General features: G+C 45.3%; 2 protein-coding genes across 2 annotated transcripts in view; both read left to right on the forward strand.

Annotated features, from left to right (window-relative positions):
* Positions 1-7,223, forward strand: part of LOC123994797 (protocadherin Fat 4-like) — a 30,197-nt gene extending 22,974 nt beyond the window's left edge. The window contains exon 11 of the mRNA XM_046297789.1: positions 7,101-7,223. The gene's annotated coding sequence lies outside the window, so the exon portion shown is untranslated. The remainder of the gene's footprint in view (positions 1-7,100) is intronic.
* Positions 2,748-23,291, forward strand: LOC123995515 (protocadherin Fat 4). Its single transcript, XM_046299162.1, has 13 exons — positions 2,748-2,756; positions 7,108-11,224; positions 11,532-11,633; positions 11,987-12,136; positions 12,298-12,449; positions 12,595-12,680; positions 14,352-14,531; positions 14,774-14,901; positions 15,132-15,358; positions 20,385-20,444; positions 20,579-20,786; positions 21,432-21,575; positions 21,669-23,291. The coding sequence occupies exons 1-13, from the start codon at positions 2,748-2,750 to the stop codon at positions 23,003-23,005; spliced, it is 6,900 nt and encodes a 2,299-aa protein (XP_046155118.1). The 3' UTR covers positions 23,006-23,291.
* Positions 23,292-25,098: the final 1,807 nt, after the last annotated feature.

Consider the following 25,098-nt stretch of genomic DNA (forward strand, 5'->3'; position numbering starts at 1 on the left):
TAAATCCACAGCGGAGGCCTACTCCCCACTAAACAACGAGACAGACATGACGGGAGGCACATGCAACAACGTGACACTTACAGAACTTACCCGGGCTTTGGGGGAGCTACGTGTTGCTATAGCTGAGGATCTTAAGGCCACTATTGCTGAGCTGGACACCAAAATCGAGAGCGTCATTCGAACGGTCGCTTCGCATGGCCAGAGTATTGTGGACCTTGAGAAAGCTTCTGAATTCAACGCTGGTAGGATCGACGAGTTAGAGAAGCTATGCTCGTCATTGCAGGATACTGTGCAGAGGCTTTCTGTGAAAGTGGTGGACCTGGAGGGCCGATCCAGACGTAATAACCTTCGCGTTGTTGGTCTGGCAGAGGGGATAGAGGCGGGCTCTCGCCCTACCGACTTCTTCGCCAAGCTACTGAAGGATGCAATGGGATCGGATGTTTTGGATTCGGATCCCCAGCTGGACCGCGCACATCGCTCCCTTGTCCCAGTGCCTGGACCGGGCCAACGTCCTCGCCCAGTAATAATCTGTTGTCACAGCTTCAAGACCAAGGATCTTATCCTGCGTGAAGCTCGAATGAGGGGCAACCTGTCACATAAAGGGCATCCATTCCGTGTCTATGAGGATTATGCGCCCGATGTGGCAAAGCATCGCGCCGACTACAGAGATGTCATGACTAAACTCTACAAACTCCATCTTCGCCCAGCCTTACTTTTCCCTGCAAGACTAAGAATTACCCCGCCTTCCGGTGAGAAGATTTGGCTCTCCTCGGTTTTGGACGCAGAGAAGTTTATCCAGGGATATACACCAATCCCCCGTACAGGTTAGAGTGCCTTGTTAGTGCGTGTTAGGGTCTGCTCATGGACTCGAATCCATATTATACCATATTGGGTGAAAACGTATTAAACGGGCTCAACAAGGGCTACCGAGCATGTAAGACGCTGAGCAGACCAATGGATGGCGGTCAGAGCTCTCATTTAACGTTTAATTCACTTTCATCCCGGCTGTGCTCAGCGATGCATATTTTTTACTTCCAGGTTTGATCACTGACACCTTCGGACGGATATACTTATATTCCCCCACTTTTGTTTTGTTTCGTTATTTATTTTACAATCCTTACATCACTCTTACTACCATACCATTTATTTATTGCTTGCGGGGGACTGGGGGTGATGGTTGGGAGGGGGCAGACGCCTGGTTAGCAAGTTGATGTTTTGTGCCGTTCTGCCTTTGTCTGGCCGTGGGCCTCTCTCCCGACTAGAGTCCCACCAGCCCTCTGTAGTGCTTATGTATGTGTAGGTGTGCGTAAATATAATTAATATTTGTACTTTATTACTATTTTCTCTTAGCATTTTAGTATTATGTATGTGTATATTTTAAATCAGTGTAGATTGTTATTCTGGGGTATGAATGTTTGTATGTGTATGTGTGCATATGGATGTATATACATATTCTTTAAATATATATTTTTATATATGATTTTTTTTTGTGTGGGTATGTATACATACATGTATATGTATGGATGTGTGTGTGTATGTATATATATATATATGGGTGTGTGTGTGTGTATATGTGTGTGTGTATATATGTGTGTGTGTGTGTATGCATGTATGTATGTATGTATATGTATGTGTATATATATATATATATATATATGGGTGTGTGTATATATGTGTGTGTGTGTGTGTGTGTGTGTGTGTGTGTGTGTGTGTGTGTGTGTGTATGTGTGTATATGTGTGTATATGTGTGTATGTAGATATATATGGGTGTGTGTATATATGTGTGTATGTAGATATATATGTGTGTATGTAGATATATATGGGTGTATGTATGTATGTATGTATGTATGTATGTATGTATGTATGTATGTATGTATGTATGTATGTATGTATGTATGTATGTATGTATGTATGTATGTATGTATGTATGTATGTATGTATGTATGTATGTGTGTGTGTGTATGTATGTATGTATGTGTATGTGTGTGTATGTATGTATGTATGTATGTGTGTGTATATATATATATGTATATGTGTGTGTATGTGTGTATGTATGTATGTATATATATATATGGGTGTGTGTATGTATGTATATATATATATATGTGTGTGTGTGTGTGTGTGTGGATACATATGGGTGTGTGTATGTATGTATGTATGTATATATGTGTGTGTGTGTGTGTATGCATGTGTATGTGTGTATGTATATATATATATATATATATATATATATATATATATATATATATATATATATATAAGGTATATATTTTTACTTATTTTTTATTAAACATATTTTTTTATGGGGGGAACGTTTAATTTAACAAATCCTTGTTCCGATCTCCTGACCCACAGTATGTAAAGGTACGGCTGACTAGGTCGGTTGCGGATGGTTTATTTTTTGACCGGCAGTGCTTAGCAATATTATCTTGAGGCTATATCTTGCTTATTTCTGGGATTGACCCAGGATAACGCTTAAAGGCGCAATATGTTTAAGTTGCAACTTATTCGGTTTAGGTTTATTAGATGCTAACTGAACACTTAACTCGCGGGAGCCTCCTCAGTTCATATGTTAGTAGAAGTTCTAGGATAGTGAGAGGTGAACGTATAGTTGGTATTTTATTTTTGTTTTACCTCTGGTTCGAGGTCGCGCCGTGCTTTTTGGCATCGGCCAGACAATGTGTTTATTATTTTTATTTTTCCTTTTTTTTCTCTCCTGTTTGTACATTCCTGTTAAAGGTGGGTTGATGGGGGGGGTAAGTGTTGTGGAAATTAGGGGAACAGGGGGGGAAGTAAAGGTGCTTGCAGGGGGGAGGGGTGGGTTGGATACTGCTCGGGTGTGGGTGCTACATATGCTGATCGTGATGGTTTGGTGCGCTTTCTTACCTTTTTATCAAGTTACATGATATGCAGGCCACCATAGGAACTACAAACGAGAGGAGGGTGGGGCTTACATTCACTTCCTGGAATGTCAAGGGTTTAAACGAACCAATTAAGAGGGGCAAGGTCCTAGCCCACTTGAAAGCACTCTCGTCTGATATTATATTTTTGCAAGAAACCCATCTGAAGAATAACTCTCATAGCAGACTTAGGTGTAGGTGGGTGGGGCAAGTGTATCACTCTAACTTCTCTGCCAAAACGAGAGGCACAGCGATTCTGGTACGGAAAGGAATTCCCTTTCTACATAAAACCACTATTGCGGATAAAGAGGGTCGGTATGTGATCGCAATAGGAGAAATCCACTCTACCTCAGTAACTCTACTAAATATCTATGGGCCAAACATTGACAACCCCTCTTTTTTCAAAAGAGTCCTTGCCCTGATTCCAGATATCTCCCATACTAACCTGGTCATTGGAGGGGACCTTAACTGTGTGCTAGACCAATATTTGGATAGATCCTCTACCCGGCGAACCCCTACCTCCTATTCAAGCGAATTCTTGAATACCTACATAAAAAATTCAAACTTATTTGATATATGGAGGATCGCCAACCCTACGGGTAGGGAATACTCCTTTTACTCTCATGTTCACAAGGTTTACACTCGAATTGACTACTTTTTGTTGGATGCTAGACTACTCCCTATACCTGTAATGTGAGGTATCATGATATTATAATCTCGGACCACAGTCCACTCACCTTCTCCCTGAGATTGGGTGACATTGTACCAAACGAGAGGGTCTGGAGGTTGAATCCTCAGCTCCTCACAGAACCAACATTCTGTGAATATCTTAAAGACCAAATTAAATTTTTCTTTGATACCAACGACAACACAGAGACCTCCCCAGCATTATTGTGGGAAACACTGAAGGCTTATCTGAGAGGCTGTATCATCTCCTTTCAGGCTGCCAGGAGTAGGCAAAACAGAGGAAAACTGGAAGAACTAGAGGGACAAATTCACTTACTGGATAGGGAGAATGCTAGCCACCCATCTATGGAGAAACATAAAAAAATTACCTCTTTAAAATTTGAATATAATCAGATTCTCTCAGCTAAAATCGCTAAATCTTTTCTCTATGCCAAGCAAAAATATTTTGAGTTTGGTGACAAACCACACAAATTACTCGCCAGACAACTTCGAAAAAATGTGAGTGACCGAATGATTCACAGGGTTAAATCTGCATCTGGGGAATTACTCTCTTCCCCCAAAGACATCAATGACAGATTCCGGCAGTTTTATGAGACTCTATATACATCTAAAGCGGATCCTAACCCCTTAATTATGCAAACATTTTTGGAGGACTGTAATCTTCCTGCCCTGAACCAGGAAGATTCCAACTTCCTGAATAAGGAAATATCTCTTGATGAAATCCGAGAAACAATTAAATCTCTAAAGAGTGGCAAGACCCGGGCCCAGATGGATACCCTGGTGAATTCTATAAAACATTCAGCAACACGCTCTCCCCCTATCTGCACAAAATGTTGATTCAGGCCAATGAGGATGGAGCTCTCCCTTCTACTTTGGATGAAGCGTTCATTACAGTTATACATAAGAAGGGTAAAGATCCAGAAGAGGTAGGGTCATACAGACCAATATCTCTCCTTAATACAGACCAAAAGATTTTAGCAAAAACTCTGGCTAACAGGCTTAGCACTTTAATTGGCAAATTGGTCCATTCGGATCAGACCGGCTTTATCCCTAACAGAAACTCATTCTTCAATCTCAGGCGCCTCTTCAATATTATGTACTCTCAGAGGTTACCCAACGTGGACCTTGCCGTCATATCTCTTGACGCCGAAAAGGCCTTTGACCAAGTTGAGTGGCCCTATCTATTCAAGGTCCTACAGAAATTTAATATTGGAGATGGGTTCATAAATTGGATCCAGCTTTTATATAGGAACCCCTGTGCCAGAATACTCACTAACCAATCATTGTCGCCCCGATTTAACCTCAACAGGGGGACAAGGCAGGGTTGTGCGCTGTCGCCTTTGCTCTTCGCCTAATTATCGAACCGCTCGCTCAGACGATTAGATCTCATGCAGCAATACACGGCTATAATACTAAAGATACTCTAAATAAGATCTCCCTATACGCAGATGACATCCTCCTCTATGTAACAGAACCCCAGGCTAGTATCCCAGCTATTCTTGATGTGATCAATTTGTTTGGTACCTTCTCGGGATACAGAATAAATTGGAACAAGAGTGAATTAATGCCCATACGGTCGCAAAATACCTCCTGGCTAGAACATCTCCCATTTAAGTTATCTTCAGAAAAATTTACCTACCTAGGAATTGTAGTTACCAAACAATACTCCTTACTATTTAAAGAGAATTTCCCCTCTCTGATACAAAAACTCAAAGCAAACATACTATTTTGGAGAACTCTCCCAATTTCTCTGCTCGGAAGAATTAATGCCATTAAAATGGTCTTCCTCCCACAACTGCTCTACCTATATCAGAACATCCCAGTATTCATACCTAAATCCTTTCATAAACAACTGGACTCAATTATCAATCCTTTCATCTGGGATTATAAAACACACAGGATAGGTAAAAAACATCTCTGTAAATCCAAGATGGAAGGAGGATTGTCTCTCCCAAATTTTATATTTTATTACTGGGCCGCTAACCTCCGCATTGTTACGTTTCTGTTGGATGACGTACTCCCGGCATCCAGCTGGCTTAGTATGGAGCGGGAGGAGTGTCACCCCTTCTCTATTGGCGCTGTGATTTTGTCGCCTGTCAATCTGGAGATGTCACTTTATTGTAACAATCCTATAATACATAGCACAGTCCGAATCTGGAAGCAAATTAAAGTCCACTTTGAGCTCAGACCAATGTCATTCATGCTCCCTATCGCCAGGAATCCCTCCTTTGCCCCTTCTAACCTTGATAACACCTTTGAGCGATGGGGAGAGTTGGGGATAAGCACCATAGGGGATTTATACATAGAAGGGACCTTTGCTTCCTTTGAGCTGCTGAGGGAAACCTATCATCTTCCCAGAAGTAATTTTTTCAGATACCTACAAATTAGAGACTACGTTAGAAAACACCTCCCAACATTTGAGAATGCTAAACCTTCCATGTTTGACGGATGCATAAAAATATGCCCCACCTCAGATAAACTGATATCGCGTCTATATGATGCTTTTCAATCTGTTAGCACACCTTCTACTGATGCCATCAAGGCAAAATGGGAGGAAGAACTAGGGACTGACATCTCAGTGGCAGACTGGGAAGAGAGCTTGGAGTATATCCACACATGCTCCATTAATTCCAGACATCGTCTCATACAATTCAAGGTATTACACAGATTACACTATTCCAAAACTAAACTGCATAGGATATTTCCTGATACTACATCCCCTACATGTGATAAATGTCAGGCCACGCAGGGTACACTACTCCACTGCTTTGCCCTATGCTCTAGCTTGCATGGTTATTGGTGTGGAATTTTTAGGATCCTCTCTGAAGTTTTGGAGACTTCAATAGATCCAGACCCGCTTCTGATAATCCTGGGAGTATCTGAGTCCCTAAACAGATTAACCAACCCCCAAAAACAACTAATCTCGTATGGTCTCATCTCGGCAAAAAAACTAATCTTGTTGTTTTGGAAAAGGAGGAAGCGCCCTCTACCAAATTATGGCTCAATGAATTGGCAAACACTGTACACTTAGAAAGAATTAGATATATTCTGAACAATAAATTATCAACATTTGATAAAATCTGGCAGCCTTTCCTCTCCTACTTGGACGAGTCGGCGCTGTGAATTTGTACTTATTAACGCACTCTCAATGGTAAATTTTTTATCTACCTTTGGGCAGCGTGTGCTGGCCCTACCACCCGAGCAGTTGGGAGGGGGGAATGGGGATAGGGGGACATCTTCCCTCTTTCTTTCGTGTCCTTGTTTTGTATGTCGTGTTCTGTATTATTTGTTCTGCACCCAGAACTCTGGGTCTTGTTGTTCCTGTATGCTCTTTTATGTTTAGATAAGAATTGTATACCTGTCATGTATACCTATACACCATTCTTGTGTGTGTTTAATAAAAATATTTGAAACAAAAATAAAGGGGGGGTTGCTCTTTAACTGTGGTGATGACCTGCCAGCCAGCACATCACCAACTGCATTTTCCTCTTCTTCTTTTTCTCTCCATACCAGATTTCAGAATGCCTCAGAGTTCCCCACAGTTGGTGTAGATGTTCTCAGACCATCTCTCTCTGAAGAGGACCCAGAGGGAACCTTGGTAGCTCTGGTCTCAGCCGGGACATCCAGAGCAGGTCCAGTCTCCTTCTACCTGGTGTCTGGAGACTCCGACCACCTGTTCCGCCTCCACCAAGCCACTGGCCAGTTGACCATCCACCACCCTCTGGACTATGAGACCAACAAAGAGTTTCTACTGCTGGTGGAGGCCAGAGATGCAGGCTCCCCACCGTTCTCTTCTTATGCAGAGATTCACGTGAATGTCACTGATGTGAACGATAACGCACCGCAATTCACTCAGCGTGAATATAGGTGTGAGGTACTGGAGAACTCTCCAGCGACGTGGGTGTGTGACGTGCTCGCCATCGATGCGGACTCTGGGAGTTATGGAAAGGTGCAGTACAGCATTTTAGAGTGGAACAACATTGACCATGTTTTTACTATCGACTCAGAAAATGGCATGCTGAGCACAACAACGAGTTTAGACCGCGAAGAAATACCTGAGTACAATTTAACCATCGTAGCGGCAGACAAAAACAACAGTTTCTATAAAGACATTGCAGTCATGCTAGTGGTGGTTGTGGACACAAACGACCATGCACCTCGGTTTACACAGATCTTCTTCACTGAGGTAACTGAGGATTCTCCTATCGGACACACCATTTTACAGATCGTCTCAACAGATGACGACATCGGTGCCAATGCTGTGATGACTTATTCCATAATTGACCAGAGGGATGACGTTCTTCCCTTCAGTATTGATAAGACTAGTGGGTGTATAACAGTGTTGCTGTCCCTGGACAGGGAGACCCAGGACCATTATGTGATGAAAGTCAATGCCAACGACTCAGCTTGGACCATTAGTACAGACGTGACAATAGACGTAACCGATGTTAATGACAACAAACCTGTCTTTACTAAACAGGTCTACACCACTACTGTCACTGAGACCAGGGCCCAGGAAGTATTTGTTATGCGAGTTCTCGCTATGGATGCTGACCTGGGACAAAACAGTCAGATTGTGTATCTGATCGACCCTCCCAGTGAGCACTTCTGGGTCAATGCGTCTACTGGGGATATTCTCACCAAGCAACCCATATCTTTACTACATCAGTCTGCCTCTCTGAGCTTTAGTATTACGGTTGTAGCCTCTGACTGTGGCAATGTTCGTTCATACAGTAACTCCATGGTCATTGTAACCGTTGTTCAGTATAACCACTTCCCTCCCAGCTTCCTGCCTTTCCCGCCTCTCCTGTCCATCCCCTTTAACATCACCATGGGAACCGAGGTGGTGCGGCTAACAGCCGTGGACCGGGACTCCAATCGCAGCAAAAGCAACACTACTATAGAATACAGTCTCGCCGGAGGTAACGTATCAGATTTCTTTGTAATAAACATGGACGATGGGAGACTGATGCTTAATAGGACATTGAGGCAAAGCATTAACTCACTGTTGATGCTCATAGTTACAGCAAAGGACCAGGGGTTCCCTCCTCTCTCATCACAGGCTGTTGTTCAATTTGAGGTTACAGGAGAGAATCAGTTTTCTCCGCAGTTTTCAGAGATGTATGTTACCTTCTCCGTCCCTGAGGATCTGCTAGTGGGGTCAGTCATTGGGAAAGTCCAGGCCGAAGACGGAGACGATGGTGTCAATGGTGTGCTCTCATACTCTATAACGTCAGGAAACAAATATTCACCGTTCTCTTTAGGACAGAGGTCAGGGTTGATTACCCTAGTCGAAAGGCTGGACTATGAGAAACAAGGAGTTTATCGTATTCAGATCACCGCCAAAGATGGAGGCTGGATCTCTAAGACTGGGACGGTAATCATGACCGTGAATGTCAGTGACGTGAATGACAACCCTCCGGTCTTCACATTGTCACAGTACACAGCCTCAGTGCTGGAGAACTCTGCGGTTGGGACACCGGTCCTCCAGGTCGGTGCTACCGATGCAGACTCAACCGCCAATGCAGATATTACCTACTCACTGATGGCCAGTGGACACTCTGGCCAGTTTGCCATCGACTCCAGGAACGGCACTGTCACCACTCTGGATATATTTGACTTTGAGCTCAAGCGGTCCTTCGAAATAACTGTCAAGGCCTCAGACGCAGAAAACCGCCATTCATTCAGCATCGCGCACGTTAATATCCAAGTCTCAGGAGTCAATGAGTTCAGCCCAGCGTTCCTGCAGCACAAGTTCAACCTGTCTGTCTCCGAGAATGTATCTATTGGAACTAGAGTTGGCAAGGTAACCGCCACTGACTCTGACGAAGGCCTGGACGGACTGGTCTTCTACCTGCTCATTGGACAAAGCCGATGGACAGGCTTCGACGTAGATGAACAGAGCGGAGAGATCTACATCACCGCTGATCTGAGGAAGCAGGGCTACAGCCATGTCACCCTGAGAATCCTAGCTAAGAACCGAGGCGTCATCACAGGGCTAGACGTGGACGAAGCCTTGGTCCACATCAATATAGTGGACACTAACGACCCACCAGAGTTCTCCTCGGGGCTCTACAGTGCGGAGATCAGGGAGGACAGCCTTGTGGGGAATCCTGTTATCAGAGTGGTTGCCCTGGACCAGGACTCTGTCCCAGAGTGGAGCCGCTTCTCCTACAGCATCCCGGATGGAAATGTCAACTCATCCTTCTTTGTAGACCCTGTCAGTGGACTTGTGTCTGTCAGTGCCCCCCTGGACAGAGAACTGTGGCCCCTATACAACCTGACTGTGAAAGCCACAGACCAGGGTTCTCCGCCAGCCACTGGGACTGCTCAAATTGTGGTGACCATTACTGACGTTAATGACAACGCCCCCACATTAGTCAACATACATGGACAGGTGAAGGAGAACCAGCCTGCTGGTACCATAGTGGCCAGGCTCAACACCTCTGATGCTGATCTACCTCCCAACCAGGGGCCATTCTCCTACTGGATCGTCCAGCCTGCCTCAGGGAGGAGCTTCACCCTAACTTCTGATGGAGTCCTTTCCACCTCCAGACCTCTGGACCGGGAGGTCAACTCTGTGTTTCATCTGTCGGTGGTAATCAGTGACGCAGGGACTCCTCCGCTGTCCTCCACCACGATGTTTAATGTCAGAGTCGAGGATGAGAACGATAACCCATCGGTCCCGAGGAACGTCTACATCGAGGTGAAGTACTATGGCAGTGCCTTCCCCGGCGGCTTCATCGGCGACGTCAGACCCGAGGACCAGGATGTGGTGGACACGTTTAACTGCAGCATCAGAAACGGACCTCTTAACATGTTCACAATCCCTGAAGGCACCTGCGATATCTGGTCTTCTCCATACCAGGGAGAAGCTACGTACAACATCACAATTGAGGCCACCAACCACCTCCACCCTCCCATTAACAACAGTATCTACGTGAACTACAAAGGCTTCACCAACGCTTCCATGGACAGCTGTATACTGTTCTATGTGGCGTCCACCTCGGTCAAAGACTTCTTGTCTCTCAATTATTTGAAGTTTGTCAAAGCCCTAGACAGCCTGTTCAACCTGCAGGCCTCCAAGACTCACATGTTTGGGATTAAGCCTACAGGTGATAAAGTCCTGCTCCTGGCTGCGGTGAAGAGTTACAACGGTCAGTACCTGAATGGAGAGGTCGCCAGCAGTATCTCTGCTGCCCACCAGAAACTCCTGGAGGCTCAGAGCAACATCACTCTGTCCTACATCACCAGCGACCCCTGCCTCGTCAACCCCTGTCTGAATGGCGCCACCTGCAACAAAAATGTCCACATCGGCCCAGAGGTGTTCGTCCTGGAGAGCCCGTCGGTCATCTTTGTGTCGCCGCAGAATGAGATCTTTAATTGTTTGTGTTCAGCGGGCTTCGCCGGCACACTGTGTGAATTAGATGTGGATGAGTGTGACGAGAGACCCTGCGAGAAACAGAGCGTGTGTGTTAATAACCCAGGAGGGTTCCGTTGCCACTGTAGGAGGGGCTTCTCTGGCCTGTACTGCTCAGCTGACCTGGATGTTTGCCTTGGGGTCCACTGTCAACATGGAGGAACGTGCCTGAACACGGAGGATGGGGTTCACTGTGACTGTAGTCCTGGATATGAGGGTAAGTCATATTGAACCTGAATCTCAACATTGACTCTATAATGCATGTAATCCAGTCACGGCAAATTCATGTTAAAACTGAGGGTTGAGAATTGGAGGTTCCAATTCTCAGATCAACTTACTAATAGACAAATTGTTATCACAACACTAAGATGTCAGATGAACACCGGCATTCTACAATGGCTTTACACACAAACAGTACTGTAGCAATTCCAAATACTATACAGAATTATTTTTGACATTTGTCTGAAAACAGAGATAGAGAGAGGATTTGGAGTGTTAACTCTTTGACCCATTGTTCTTTTCAGGAGACTTTTGTGAGCATTCCGTTAACCACTGCGCCTCAGCACCTTGTTTCCAAGGCAACTGCACCAATGGTCTGACAGGATACACATGTCATTGCCCTTTTGGTGAGAAATGATACAAGCTATTAACGTACACACTTCTTGTCCAGGCTGGGCAGCACATTGGTTAAGTCACTCATATGATTGTATGGCATTAAACTAGCTGTAAACGCTTGTCACACCAACATACATGCACTTGACTTAATTGTTGTGCTACACTGTGTAGCGAACCATTAATGTAAACTCGTGAGATCAGGCGGCTTTGCGAGGCTACTGAATGGGTGCTCAGTCCTTAAAATGTGTCATCAGAATGCTGAAAGGATTTCTTTGAATCCCTACAAAATTTCAGTCCTGATCCTCCACTCAAAAATTTTCAGAATTCTTGTTAGTTCTAGATTTGCCTTTGTCTTCTCCCTCAGGTGTGAGTGGCATCCACTGCGAAGAGGACAGCTTTGGCTTTGAGGAGTTGTCATATATGGAGTTTCCTCCTCTAGATCCCAGGAGTAACTTCATCTCCCTGGAGCTGGCCACGTTGCAGCAGAACAGCCTGCTGCTGTATAACCCTGCAGGTAGATGGATTGGTTTGACTTATTTTCACTATGTAAAAACTACACAGTGAAACACTGCATTTAAAAACTCTGTGTTTGATAACGTTGTATTGTTGTAAAATTCTTGAGGATAACACCAACAAAAATAAATGTTCATTTATGGTCCTTGACCATGGTATAAGGCTCGGGCAGTGTAGAGTACCTGGCACTGGAGGTTGTGAAGGGGAGGGTCCGTCTCTCATACGACCTGGGCTCTGGAGCTGTCCGTCTGCAGACGGAAAGGCAGGTGGCTGATGGACGCTTTCACAGCATCACCGTCAGGAGGATAGGAAATGTGAGTCCCAAGGGCATGCGTGTGCGTGGCCCACACACGCACACACACGTTAATAGTACATGCAGACATAAACACATATGGTACATGCAGACATAAACACACATACATATGCACGCACACACTTATTTTTGTTTTCATCTTACAGATAGGCTCTCTACAAGTGGACCACTGTCCTGATGTGAAGGCTACTGGATTTTGTCTCTCTCAAAGTAATGGCATTGGCTCCAAAAGGTACTCGTCTACTCATTATTACATTATAAACTTTAAAAAAGAAACGTCCTCTCACTGTCAACTGCGTTTATTTTCAGCAAACTTAACATTGTGTAAATATTTGTATGAACATAACAAGATTCAACAACTGAGACATACACTGAACAAGTTCCACAGACATGTGACTAACAGGAATTGAATAATGTGTCCCTGAACAAAGAAGGGGTCAAAATCAAAAGTAACGGTCAGTATCTGGTGTGGCCACCAGCTGCATTAAGTACTGCAGTGCATCTCCACCTCATGGACTGCACCAGATTTGCCAGTTCTTACTGTGAGATATTAAACCCACCTCCCTAGCCCTCACCCTCTAATCCAACAGGTCCCAGACATGCTCAATGGGATTCAGATCCGGGCTCTTCGCTGACCATGGCAGAACAACGATATTCCTGTCCTGCAGGAAATCACACACAGAACAAGCATTATGGCTGGTGGTATTGTCATGCTGGAGGGTCATGTCAGGATGAGCCTGTAGGAAGGGTACCACATGAGGGAGGAGGATGTCTTCCCGGTAACGCACAGCGTTGAGATTGCCTGCAACGACAACAAGCTCAGTCCGATGATGTTGTCAACATACCACCCCAGACCATGACGGACTCTCCACCTCCAAATCGATCCCGCTCCAGAGTACAGGCCTCGTGTAATGCTCATTCCTTCGATGATAAACGCAAATCTGATCATCACCCCTGGTTAGCTTGTCGTTCTGCCCCTGAACAGGCAGTTAACACACTGTTCCTAGGCCGTCATTGAAAATAAGAATTTGTTCTTAACTGACTTGCCTAGTTAAATAAAGGTAAAATTAAAATAAAAATAAATTAGACAAAACCACAACTCGTCAGTGAAGAGCACTTTTTGCCAGTCCTGTCTGGTCCAGCGACGGTGGGTTTGTGCCCATAGGCGACGTTGTTGCCGGTGATGTCTGGTGAGGACCTGCCTTACAACAGGCCTACAAGCCCTCAGTCCAGCCTCTCTCAGCCTATTGCGGACAGTCTGAGCACCGATGGAGGGATTGTGCGTTCCTGGTGTAACTCGGGCAGTTGTTGTTGCCATCCTGTACCTGTCCGGCAGGTGTGATGTTCGGATGTACCTATCCTGTGCAGGTGTTGTTACACGTGGTCTGTCACTGCGAGGACGATCAGCTGTCCGTCCTGTCTCCCTGTAGAGCTGTCTTAGGCGTCTCACAGTACGGACATTTCAATTTATTGCCCTAGCCACATCTGCAGTCCTCATGCCTTCTTGCAGCATGCCTAAGGCACATTCACACAGATGAGCAGGGACTCCTGGGCATCTTTCTTTTGGTGTTTTTCAGAGTCAGTAGAAAGGCCTCTTTAGTGTCCTCAGTTTTCAGAACTGTGACCTTAATTGCCTACTGTCTGTAAGCTGTTAGTGTCTTAACGACCGTTCCACAGGTGCATTTTCATTGAACAAGCATGGGAAACAGTGTTTAAACCCTTTACAATGAAGATCTGTGAAGTTATTTGGATTTTTAAGAATTATCTTTGAAAGAGAGGGTCCTGAAAAAGGGACGTTTCTATTTTTGCAGAGTTTATGTGGGTTGTGTTTAATGTCATATCAATGTGTTTTATTCATTCTCATTTACAACATTGTGTTCTTGGTCCCTGCTGTCCCTCCCAGGACCCTGGACGTTGGCGGCAGTAACATGACGTTTGGGGGAGTCAGATCTATTGAGTCTGTTCTGCTGCGTCCTGGTCAAGTCCAGACTCATGACTTTGTTGGCTGTGTGAGAAACATGAAAGTAAATGGTATACCTTTAGGGCTTACCAAAGCTCTGGCGGCCTACAACTTCTTGGAGAGGTATGAGCTCAGATTTACATCCTTTGTGGGACCAAAATAAGTGTACTATATAGGTAAAAGGGTGCCATTCAGGATTTAGCCTAAAATGGTGGGATGTAACAGTTGTCGTAGCTGTAGAGGAGCCACCTGTTGTTGTAAAAATCTTAAGTCAGATGAGGGAATTCATACAGTACAACAGATAGATGGTATAGTCCTATTGACAGTTAACATACAGTATAACCAATGGATGGTATGGTCACTAGGTGTCCTCGAGCAGCAGTGTCTCCGTGTCTCAGTGGTCCGTGTCTGAACGGAGGAGTGTGCCAGGACCTCTGGTCTCACTACATCTGTCAGTGTACACACCACTACACTGGAACCACCTGTAACACAGGTACTGGCCTACACACATGGGGACAATGCCGCTTTCAATTCAAGAAAACATTTATCAAAAACAATGGGCAATTTACACAATTTACTCCCTGAATTGACTGAATTAAAAACCAAATTAACCCAGCCTTCCTGGTACGACAGTACCACTAAACCTGACTGTGCTTCTGTTCATGGTGACCAACCTGTTCAATGACTCGCAGCTCCACTGACTAAGTATTTTATTTCGGACAGAAATTTCAGAGGAGCATGTGTTACGGCTGGGCAGTAGCGGCTACATAGAATATGTGGTCAGAGAGAGCTACAGGAGAGAGCAGCAGCTGAGAGACCTGCTGAACGAAGACAGAGGACAGACAGAGACCAGCAGAGATCTCTCTGAGATAGAAGTCAAGGTGAAGACTGTGGAGAGAGACGCAGTGTTGCTGTTCGTTTTGGGAAGGAAAGGACACTTTGAGCTCAGGGTGAGCTGCACATTTCTTATTATATTTTTTACCTTTATTTAACACGGCAAGTCAGTTAAGAACAAATTCTTATTTTCAATGACGGCCTAGTGGATTAACTGCCTTCTTCAGCGGCAGAACAACAGATTTTTTTACCTTGTCAGCTGGGGGATTCGATCTTGCAACCGTTCGGTTACTAGTCCAATGGTCTAACCACTAGGCTACCTGCCTCACATGAGATACTTTCATGTGAGATTAGAGATATTTCTCAGTGAAATACCGATAATGTTAACACCGGTATGTGTTCAGAGGATTTGAATGTGCAGGGCCAAGAAAAAGTATGTGAACCCTTTGGAAATACCTGGATTTCATCTAATTTAATCCGATCTTCATCTAGGTCACAACAATAGATAAACACAGTCTACTTAAATAAATAAACACACAAAATTATATGTTTTCATGTCATTATTGAACACACCGTGTAAACATTCACAGTGCAGGGTGGGAAAAGTATGTGAACCCTTGGATTCAATAACTGGTTGACCCTCCTTTGGCAGTAATAACCTGATCCAAACGTTTTCTGTAGTTGCGGCTCAGACCTGCACAACGGTCAGGAGGAATTTTGGGCCATTTCTCTTTACAAAACTGTTTCAGTTCAGAACTGCTCTCTTGAGATCATGCCACAGTATCTCAATCGGGTTGAGGTCAGGACTCTGACTGGGCCACTCCAGAAGGCATATTTTCTTCTGTTGAAGCCATTCTGTTGTTGATTTACTTCTGTGTTTTGGATCGTTGTCCTGTTGCGTCACCCAACTTCTGTTGAGCTTCAATTGGCGGACAGATAGCCTAACCATCTCCTGCAAAATGTCTTGATAAACTTGGGAATTTATTTTTCCCTCAATGATAGCAAGCTGTCCAGGCCCTGAAGCAGCAAAACAGCCCCAAACCACGATGCTCCCTCCACCATACTTTCCAGTTGGGATGAGGTTTTGATGTTGGTGTGCTGTGCCTTTTTTCCTCCACACATAGTGTTGCATGTTCCTTCCAAACAACTAAACTGTAGTGTCTGTAGTCTACAGAATATTTTGCCAGTAGCGCTGTGGAACATCCAGGTGCTCTTTTGCAAACTTCAGACTTGCAGCAATGTTTTTTTGGACAGCAGTGGCTTCTTCCACAGTGTCCTCCCATGAACACCATTCTTGTTTAGTGTTTTACGTATCGTAGACACGTCAACAGAGATGTTAGCGTGTTCCAGAGATTTCTGTAAGTCTTTAGCTGACACTCTAGGATTCTTAAGTTCATTGAACATTCTGTGTTGTGCTCTTGCAGTCATCTTTGCAGGATGGCCACTCCTAGGGAAAGTAGCAACAGTGCTGAACTTTCTCAATTTATAGGCAATTTGTCTTACCATGAACTGATGAATATCAAGGCTATTAGAGATACTTTTGTAACCCTTTCCAGCTTTATGCAACTCAAAAAGTCTTCATCTTAAGTCTTCTGAGATCTCTTTTGTTCGAGGCATGGTTCACATCGGGCAATGCTTCTTGTGAATAGCAAACTCAAATTTTGTGAGTGTTTTTTTATAGGGCAAGGCAGCGCTATCCAACATCTCCAATCTCGTCTCATTGGTTGGACTCCAGGTTAGCTGACTCCTGACTCTAATAAGCTTTTGGAGGTCATTAGCCTAGGGGTTCACATACTTTTTTACAAAGTATGTGAATGTTTATATGATGTATTCAAAATAGACAAGAAAAATACAATATCTGTGTTGTTAGTTTAAGCACATTGTCTATTGTTGTGATCAAATTTGATGACCAATTTATGCAGAAATCCAGGTAAATCCAAAGGGTTCACATACTTTTTCTTGCCACTGTAGACAGTTTAGTTATAGGACACGGAAAATTGAGTTTGCAATGGAGGGGAGGAGAGAGCTTCTTAAATTACATTCTTTGGGTGATCTGTGGTTCCAATTGGCACACTATTCTGTAGTGCACTATTTTTGACAGTAAACTATGAGCCATGGTCAAAAGTAGTGCACTATAAAGTCAATAGGGTGCCATTTGGGATGAATCCTATACACTTTATTCGGAAAGTATTCAGACCCCTTCACTTTTTCCACATTTTATGTTACAGCCTTATTCTAAAATTGATTAGATAGTTTTTTCCCTCATCAATCTACACACAATACCCATAATGACAAAGCAAAAACTGTTTAGAAACTTCTGAAAATTTGTAAAAAAAACACAAAAAAACAGATCACATTTACATAAGCATTCAGATCCTTTACTCAGTATTATGTTGAAACACCTTAAGCAGTGATTACAACCTCGAGTCTTCTTTGGTATAACCCTAGAAGCTTGGAACACCTGTATTTGGGGAGTGTCTCCCATTCTACTCTACAGATCCTCTCAAGCTCTGTCAGGTTGGATGGGGAGCGTCGCTGCACAGCTATTTTCAAATCTCTCCAGAGATGTTAGATCTGGTTCAAGTACGGGCCCTGGTCAGACCACTCAAGGACATTCAGAGACTTGTCCCGAAGCCTTTCCTGCGTTGTCTTGACTGTGTGCTTACGGTCGTTGTCCTGTTGGAAGCTTAACCTTCGCCCCGAATCAAATCAAACTTTATTTGCCACATGCGCGGAATACAACAAGTGTAGACTTTACCGTGAAATGCTGACTTACAAGCCCTTAACCAAGTGCAGTTCAAGAAGAAGAAAATATTTACCAAGTAGACTAAAATAAAAAGTAATAATAAAAAGTAACACAATAACGAGTCGCCGGTACTGAGTCAATGTGCAGGGGTACAGGCTAGTTGTGGTAATCTGTACAAACAGCGAGTAGCAACAGGGGGGGTGTCAATGTAAATTGTCCGGTGGCGATTTTTATGAATTGTTCGGCAGTCTAATGGCTTGGGGGTAGAGGCTGTTGAGAAGCCTTTTGGTCCTAGACTTGGCACTCCAGTACCGCTTGCCGTGCGGTAGCAGAGAAAACAGCCATGCGTCCTACGAAACACAACCCAACCAAGCCGCACTGCTTCTTAACACAACGCGCATCCAACCCGGAAGCCAGCCGCACCAATGTGTCGGAGGAAACACCGTGCCCTGTGGCGGGCCGCGCGCAGTGCGCGCTAACCAGGTCGCTAGTGCTCGATGAGACAAGGATATCCCTACCGGCCAAACCCTCCCTAACCCCGGACGACACTAGGCCAATTGTGCGTCACCCCATGGACCTCCCTGACGCGGCCGGCTGAGACAGTGCCTGGGCTCGAACCCAGAGTCTCTAGTGGCACAGCTAGCACTGCGATGCAGTGCCCTAGACCACTGTGCCACCCGGGAGGTCTAGCCGTAGAACCTTGTGAGGATTTTGGTACCCATGCCAAATCTTTTCAGTCTCCTGAGGGGGAAAATGTTTTGTAGTGTCCTCTTCATGACTGTCTTGGTGTGTTTGGACCATGATAGTTCGTTGGTGATGTAGACATCAAGGAACTTAAAACTCTCGACCCGTTCCACGACAGCCCCGTCGATATTAACGAGGGCCTGTTACACCCACCTTTTCCTGTAGTCCACGATCAGCTCCTTCGTCTTGCTCACATTGAGGGAGAGAGTGGTCTTAGTGCCAGCTTCGCTTTGTGGTGGTAAAAAGACAGTTACGAATAATACAGTTGAGAACTCTCTTGGTAGATAATGTTGTCTACAGCTTATCATAAGGTACTTTACCTCAGACGAGCAATACCTTGAGACTTCTTTAATATTAGACATCGGGCACCAGCTGTTATTGACAAAAAGACACACACCCCCACCCCTCATCTTACCAGAGGTAGCATCTCGGTTCTGCCAGTGCATAAAAAATCCCATCAGCTCTATATTGTCTGTTTCTTCGTTCAGCCACGTCTCAGTGAAACATAAGATGTTACAGTTTTTAATGTCCCGTTGGTAGGATAATCTTAATAGTAGGTCATCAACTTTATTTTCCCCAGTCAGAGAGCAGGTTTTCATCAAGGATCTTTCTGTACTTTGCTACATTTATCTTTCCCTCGATCGTGACTAGTCTCCCAGTCCCTGCCACTGAAATACACACCCACAGCATGATGCTGCCACTGAAATACATACCCACAGCATGATGCTGCCACCAAAATGCTTCATCAGAGCAGAGAATCTTGTTTCTCATGGTCAGAGTCCTTTAGGTGCCTTTTGGCAAACACCAAGCGGGCTGTCATGTGCCTTTTACTGAGGAGTGGCTTCCGTCTGGCTACTCTACCATAAAGGCCTAATTAGTGGAGTGCTGCAGAGATGGGAGAACCTTCCAGAAGAACAACCATCTCCACAGAGGAACTCTGGAGCTCTGCCAGAGTTACCATCGGTCACCTCCCTGACAAAGGCTCTGCTCCCCCGAATGCTCAGTTTGCCTAGCTCTAGGAAGAGCCTTGGTGCTTCCAAACTTCTTTCATTTAAGAATGATGGAGGTCACTGCGTTCTTGGGGACCTTCAATGCTGCAGAAATGTTTTGGTACCCTTCCTCAGATCTGTGCCTCCTGTCTCGAAGCTCTACAGAAAATTATTTTGACCTTATGGTTTTTGCTCTGACATGCGCTGTCAAATGGGGGGCCTTATATAATAGACAGGTGTGTGCCTTTCTAAATCATGTACAATCAATTTAATTGACCACAGCTGGACTTCAATCAAGTTGTAGAAACATCAAGGATGATCAATGGAAACAGGATGCACCTGAGCTAAATTTTGAGTCTCATAGCAAATAGTCTAAATAGGTAAATAAATAGGTAAATAAATAAATAAATGTGTTTATGTTTAATAAAATTGCAAACATTTATAAAAAAAACTTTTTGCTTTGTCATTGTGGGGTATTGTGTGTAGATTGAGGGAAAAAACTATTTAATCCATTTTAGAATAAGGCTGTAACATAACAAAATGTGTAAAAAGTCAAGGGGTCTGAATACTTTCCAAATGTACTGTTGGAGTCTGCATTTCCGGAGTAAAGTGTTAATTCTTAGCTGTCCGTATTCTAAACCAAGTTTCCGTTGACACGTTCAGGTGATGGATGGAAACCTTCTGTACGTCTCCAGAGACAGAAGGTCAGACGTCCTCTCAGAGGTAACCACCAGCGTTGGAGCATGGTGCTGCTGACAACACCAGAGTTGGGGTTCAATTCCTGCATGGGCCTCTTTCTCAATATATGTGTTAGCTGGTCAGTGCTTTAACCTAAATAGCATTATTTATCATGCTAGGTAGCCTCAGAGACCAGCATGGCAGACGGGGACTGGCATGTCCTCCATCTTTCCACAGTTGGAAAGAGCACTGTCCTTCTGATGGACGGCCAGACAGTCACGAACACCAGCAATAACGGAGCTCTGGACCTAAGTGCTGTCAATGTGGAGAAGATCGTCCTTGGAGCAAGTCCACCACCACCCCGAGACACGAGAATCAAGCGCCCAGGTTGGAAGAAATGGTGTAGGATGAAGTTGCCCTTAGATGCTGATCTTCGGTCAGTTTAGCATTTTCCCAACTAATGGTTATGGTTAGAAATGGGAAGGGAAATCCTAGACTTCACCCCAGATCGGAATACCTTTCAGTTTGTCAGTCAATGACATACTGCTGAGCTGTGTATTCATTAACAGTGTATTACTGTAATCGTGTTCTCAGGGTATTAAGTGTTCATGTGTCATGACCTGCAGTGTGAAGATGTACAGCCAATCCCAAATCCTACCTCCTATGTAGTTTCATAGATCCGAGTGGATTGGATAGGTGTTGCAATATGGTCAAAAATGTACATTATTGTGCTGGAGTGTCTGGTGTAGCAGTCTAAGCTCCCGCCTCTGAACTCGTTTCCCCCTTAACGATGGGGGTTCAAGCCCCGGGTCTGCCAACTGTCTGCCCTTCACTGCTTCACTCAATCTTTACTTATATCTGTCTTATCAAAAATAAATAAAGTGATGAACTCCCATCCCAGAAATACACTTGACCTCTTTGAAGGCAAAGTGGAGCAATCATACCATATTGATTCACATCCAGTTTTAGGGGGTTAGCAGTTAGGGGCATGTTTTAGGATCAGGCAAGTATGTTTCCTCTGTCTCCCCTCAGTAGGGTTCTCTGGTTGTGTGGAGTATGTCCGATACAATGGCCATTTACTGCCAGTCAGCGGCTACAGTCTGATAGTGGAGGTTTGGCCCAGTTCTACCCTTCTTCAGTCCAGCTGTGAGTCCCCAGGCTCCTGTCTTCCCTCATGTGAGTCACTGACACACACACATTAAATCTAACAGATAGGCTCCTCCTCTTACCTGTCCATACTGTAACACACATTTCCTCTGGTACATCCAGGCTCCTGTGTTTCCACCACTTGCCCTGAGGATGTCCCCACCAACGCCAGACTACCTTGCCTCTCTCTGCCCTGTCCCACTGCTCCAGCCTGCGGTGGCTCGGCTGGCACTAGGAACAGCTCCTGTATCTGCCTCACGGCTGGCTCCTGTGAGCTCTGCTCCTCCCCTCCACCAGAGGACTTCCAGGGAGGAGCAGGAGTGTGTTCTGATGAGGCCCTCAGGGGCCCCTCCGCTCCTCTGTGGGTCATCGGCGTGGTTCTCCCCATCACCTCCTTCCTCCTGGGCCTGGGTGTGTTCCTCTGCCTGGGGAGACGCAATGCTAACGCCTGCTGCCACCGGACACAGAAGCGTCAGGCTGAAAGTGGCTCACCGCAACGTGGAGAGGAAGGGACGGACAATGGAGCGTTTTGTTTTGAAGGCCCGAGGACCACTAGTTCTGTACCTGCGGTGAGAGGGAAGCCACCTGACGGGATCCGGGCGGACAAACTGAGGGAGGCTGTCCAGGACGGCTACAGTACAGCCAGGCCAGGTGTGGAGGCTGGTGGACACAGTGAGGAGCTGGAATACTACGAGATAGACAGTGTCTACAGTGTGTTCCAATCTGAGACTGGCTCTCTAAGGCTCACTGGGTCTCTCCACAACACAGATTGGGAGATGACAGAGACTGGAGTGAGGGGAGGATTGAGGGGATGTCAGAAGAAAACGCCAGATTCCCCAAATCCAGATGACCGAGAGAGGCCAGTGGAGCTGTGGCAGAGGCCCCTGACACACCCTGACCAAAGAGTCTCCAGAGACGGAGGATGTGGTATGGCCAGTGGGCCACTGAGCCAGGTAGCTGATGAAGAGCAGCGCTTCCCCGGGAGGTTGGTAGTGCCAGGGCTGAGGGGTCCTCCTCCCTGTCTCTCTGTGGAGGAGGTGAGGAAGCTGAACAGCCCTGTGGGTGTTCAGTTACATCAACTGGCTCAATGGCCCAGGCCTGGCAGACCTACCAGAGGGATAATCAGAGGGATGGACGGCAACACCCACAGCTCCTTTACCTGCTCAGAGGTCGACTTTGACAGGGACTTCGCTCTACTAAGCGCCCAGGGCTTGTTACAGGAGCGGACACTGATCACTACCCCCAGAGAACCAGTGGAGAGCCTGCCTGTGCCCCCCTCTCAGGCCCAGTACAGGACTAGGACGGCCGACTCTGGAGATTCCCCTCAACACTGGGAGCAGCTCCTGAACATGTGTGTGTGTTTCCACACCTACGCCCCAGTGTTTGAGGACATAGCAGGGCTGCCAATGGAACAACCACCTGACTGGGACAGGCAAAGCGATCTGGAGGAGATCATATGACAGATCATGAAAAGAAATGTACAAGAACTATGGTAAAGATTGTTTCATTGTAAGAGCTCTGCCAGGGAATGAGTTTGCTTTTATTCATGCAGGTGTTTGCATCGTAATTGAGGGTAAAGTACATCCCTGGCAATGTGTGTTGACAGTATTGAGGACAGCAGAATGTACTGTATGCAGAATGACTATATTTATATTGTAATGCAATGCTCTCAAACATCCTATCAAATCAAATCAAATTTATTTATATAGCCCTTCGTACATCAGCTGATATCTCAAAGTGCTGTACAGAAACCCAGCCTAAAACCCCAAACAGCAAACAATGCAGGTGTAAAAGCACGGTGGCTAGGAAAAACTCCCTAGAAAGGCCAAAACCTAGGAAGAAACCTAGAGAGGAACCGGGCTATGTGGGGTGGCCAGTCCTCTTCTGGCTGTGCCGGGTAGAGATTATAACAGAACATGACCAAGATGTTCAAATGTTCATAAATGACCAGCATGGTCAAATAATAATAAGGCAGAACAGTTGAAACTGGAGCAGCAGCACAGTCAGGTGGACTGGGGACAGCAAGGAGCCATCATGTCAGGTAGTCCTGGGGCACGGTCCTAGGGCTCAGGTCCTCCGAGAGAGAGAAAGAAAGAGAGAATTAGAGAGAGCATATGTGGGGTGGCCAGTCCTCTTCTGGCTGTGCCGGGTGGAGATTATAACAGAACGTGGCCAAGATGTTCAAATGTTCATAAATGACCAGCATGGTTGAATAATAGTAAGGCAGAACAGTTGAAACTGGAGCACCCATTTCCCACCCATTTATTTTCACTGACTGTTGCATTGAAATAGTCTCATGTTACTCAAAGCTGTGCATCATTGTGTTGTTTACCTTCCATTTGGTTAGTTAGTGTTTTGGATTTAGATCACTTTTGTCTCACTTTAATAGGAAACAGTGCAGTTGAACGCAGAAACAGTTCAGCACCAGGGCTACTGTTCTTTACATTGAGGGAGTTTTATTACGCTGGCCCGGGTTGAACCGGGCAACGGCCCGTTACATCATCGGGCGAAAGCTGGGAGGGAAGAGCACCCTTCTCAGATCTAACAGTAATCTGCGCAGCTCGGTCATGTTGTCAACAAGGCAGCATGGTGCATCGTCCAGAAACATACATCTCTTTGCCAGAAAATGAACTAGTTTTAATTTTGATAAAGCAGTGAGAAAACAAATCACATAATCCTACGCATCACTCCATGTACTTAATTACGTCACTTTTGTTTTGAGCCGACTTTGCCATTGGCCATAGCGGGGTACCTGGCTCAAGCCCGGGGGGCAGTCACTTTTCACCCAATTCAAACTCCTCCCACCGGGGTAACCCGGGCCTGATAAACAACCCCCCCCCCAGTGTCAAATGACTAGCTCCACTTTCTATAGGTACACCAATCTGTAGAGCTGACTAGCTCTACTTTCTATAGGTACGCCATTCTGTAGAGCTCTACAGCTTGAGGTGGTGATCCGTCATCACACTGATATGTCTGCCAGACATCAGAATCGCCACCTGGTTCAGAAGGGGAAAGGAGATTATTGTGCTGCTATAGGTACGCCAATCTGTAGAGAGCTGACTAGCTCTACTTTCTATAGGTACGCCAATCTGTAGAGAGCTGACTAGCTCTACTTTCTATAGGTACGCCAATCTGTAGAGAGCTGACTAGCTCCACTTTCTATAGGTACGCCAATCTTTAGAGAGCTGACTAGCTCTACTTGCTATAGGTACGCCAATCTGTAGAGCCGACTAGCTCTACTTGCTATAGGTACGCCAATCTGTAGAGAGCTGACTAGCTCTACTTGCTATAGGTACGCCAATCTGTAGAGAGCTCTGAAGTAATCAACAAGTCTGAGCACGTCGCTCCAATGGGTAGTATAACTTTTTCATTATATTTCATTATATCACAACGGTTTGATCTGTCTTATCTTAGCAATTTCTTCTCAGCTAGCTACATAGCCGTCTTTGTATCAAAAGATAATTGCGTAATTATCGTATTTCGCCGTCCTAACGTAGTCTTCACTAGTCTTCACTAGCCAGCTAGCTAACGTCCACTGATTAGCTGCACTGGA

This window comes from Oncorhynchus gorbuscha, linkage group LG14 (genome assembly GCF_021184085.1).
Source record: "Oncorhynchus gorbuscha isolate QuinsamMale2020 ecotype Even-year linkage group LG14, OgorEven_v1.0, whole genome shotgun sequence".
In the NCBI taxonomy this organism is placed as follows: domain Eukaryota; kingdom Metazoa; phylum Chordata; class Actinopteri; order Salmoniformes; family Salmonidae; genus Oncorhynchus; species Oncorhynchus gorbuscha.

Excerpts from the sequence above, each read along its gene's own strand:
- LOC123995515 (XM_046299162.1), top strand. Across the intron at positions 11,634-11,986 it reads CACATGTCATTGCCCTTTTG|GTGTGAGTGGCATCCACTGC; the intron begins GTGAGAAATGAT and ends CTTCTCCCTCAG. Across the intron at positions 12,137-12,297 it reads GCTGCTGTATAACCCTGCAG|GCTCGGGCAGTGTAGAGTAC; the intron begins GTAGATGGATTG and ends CCATGGTATAAG.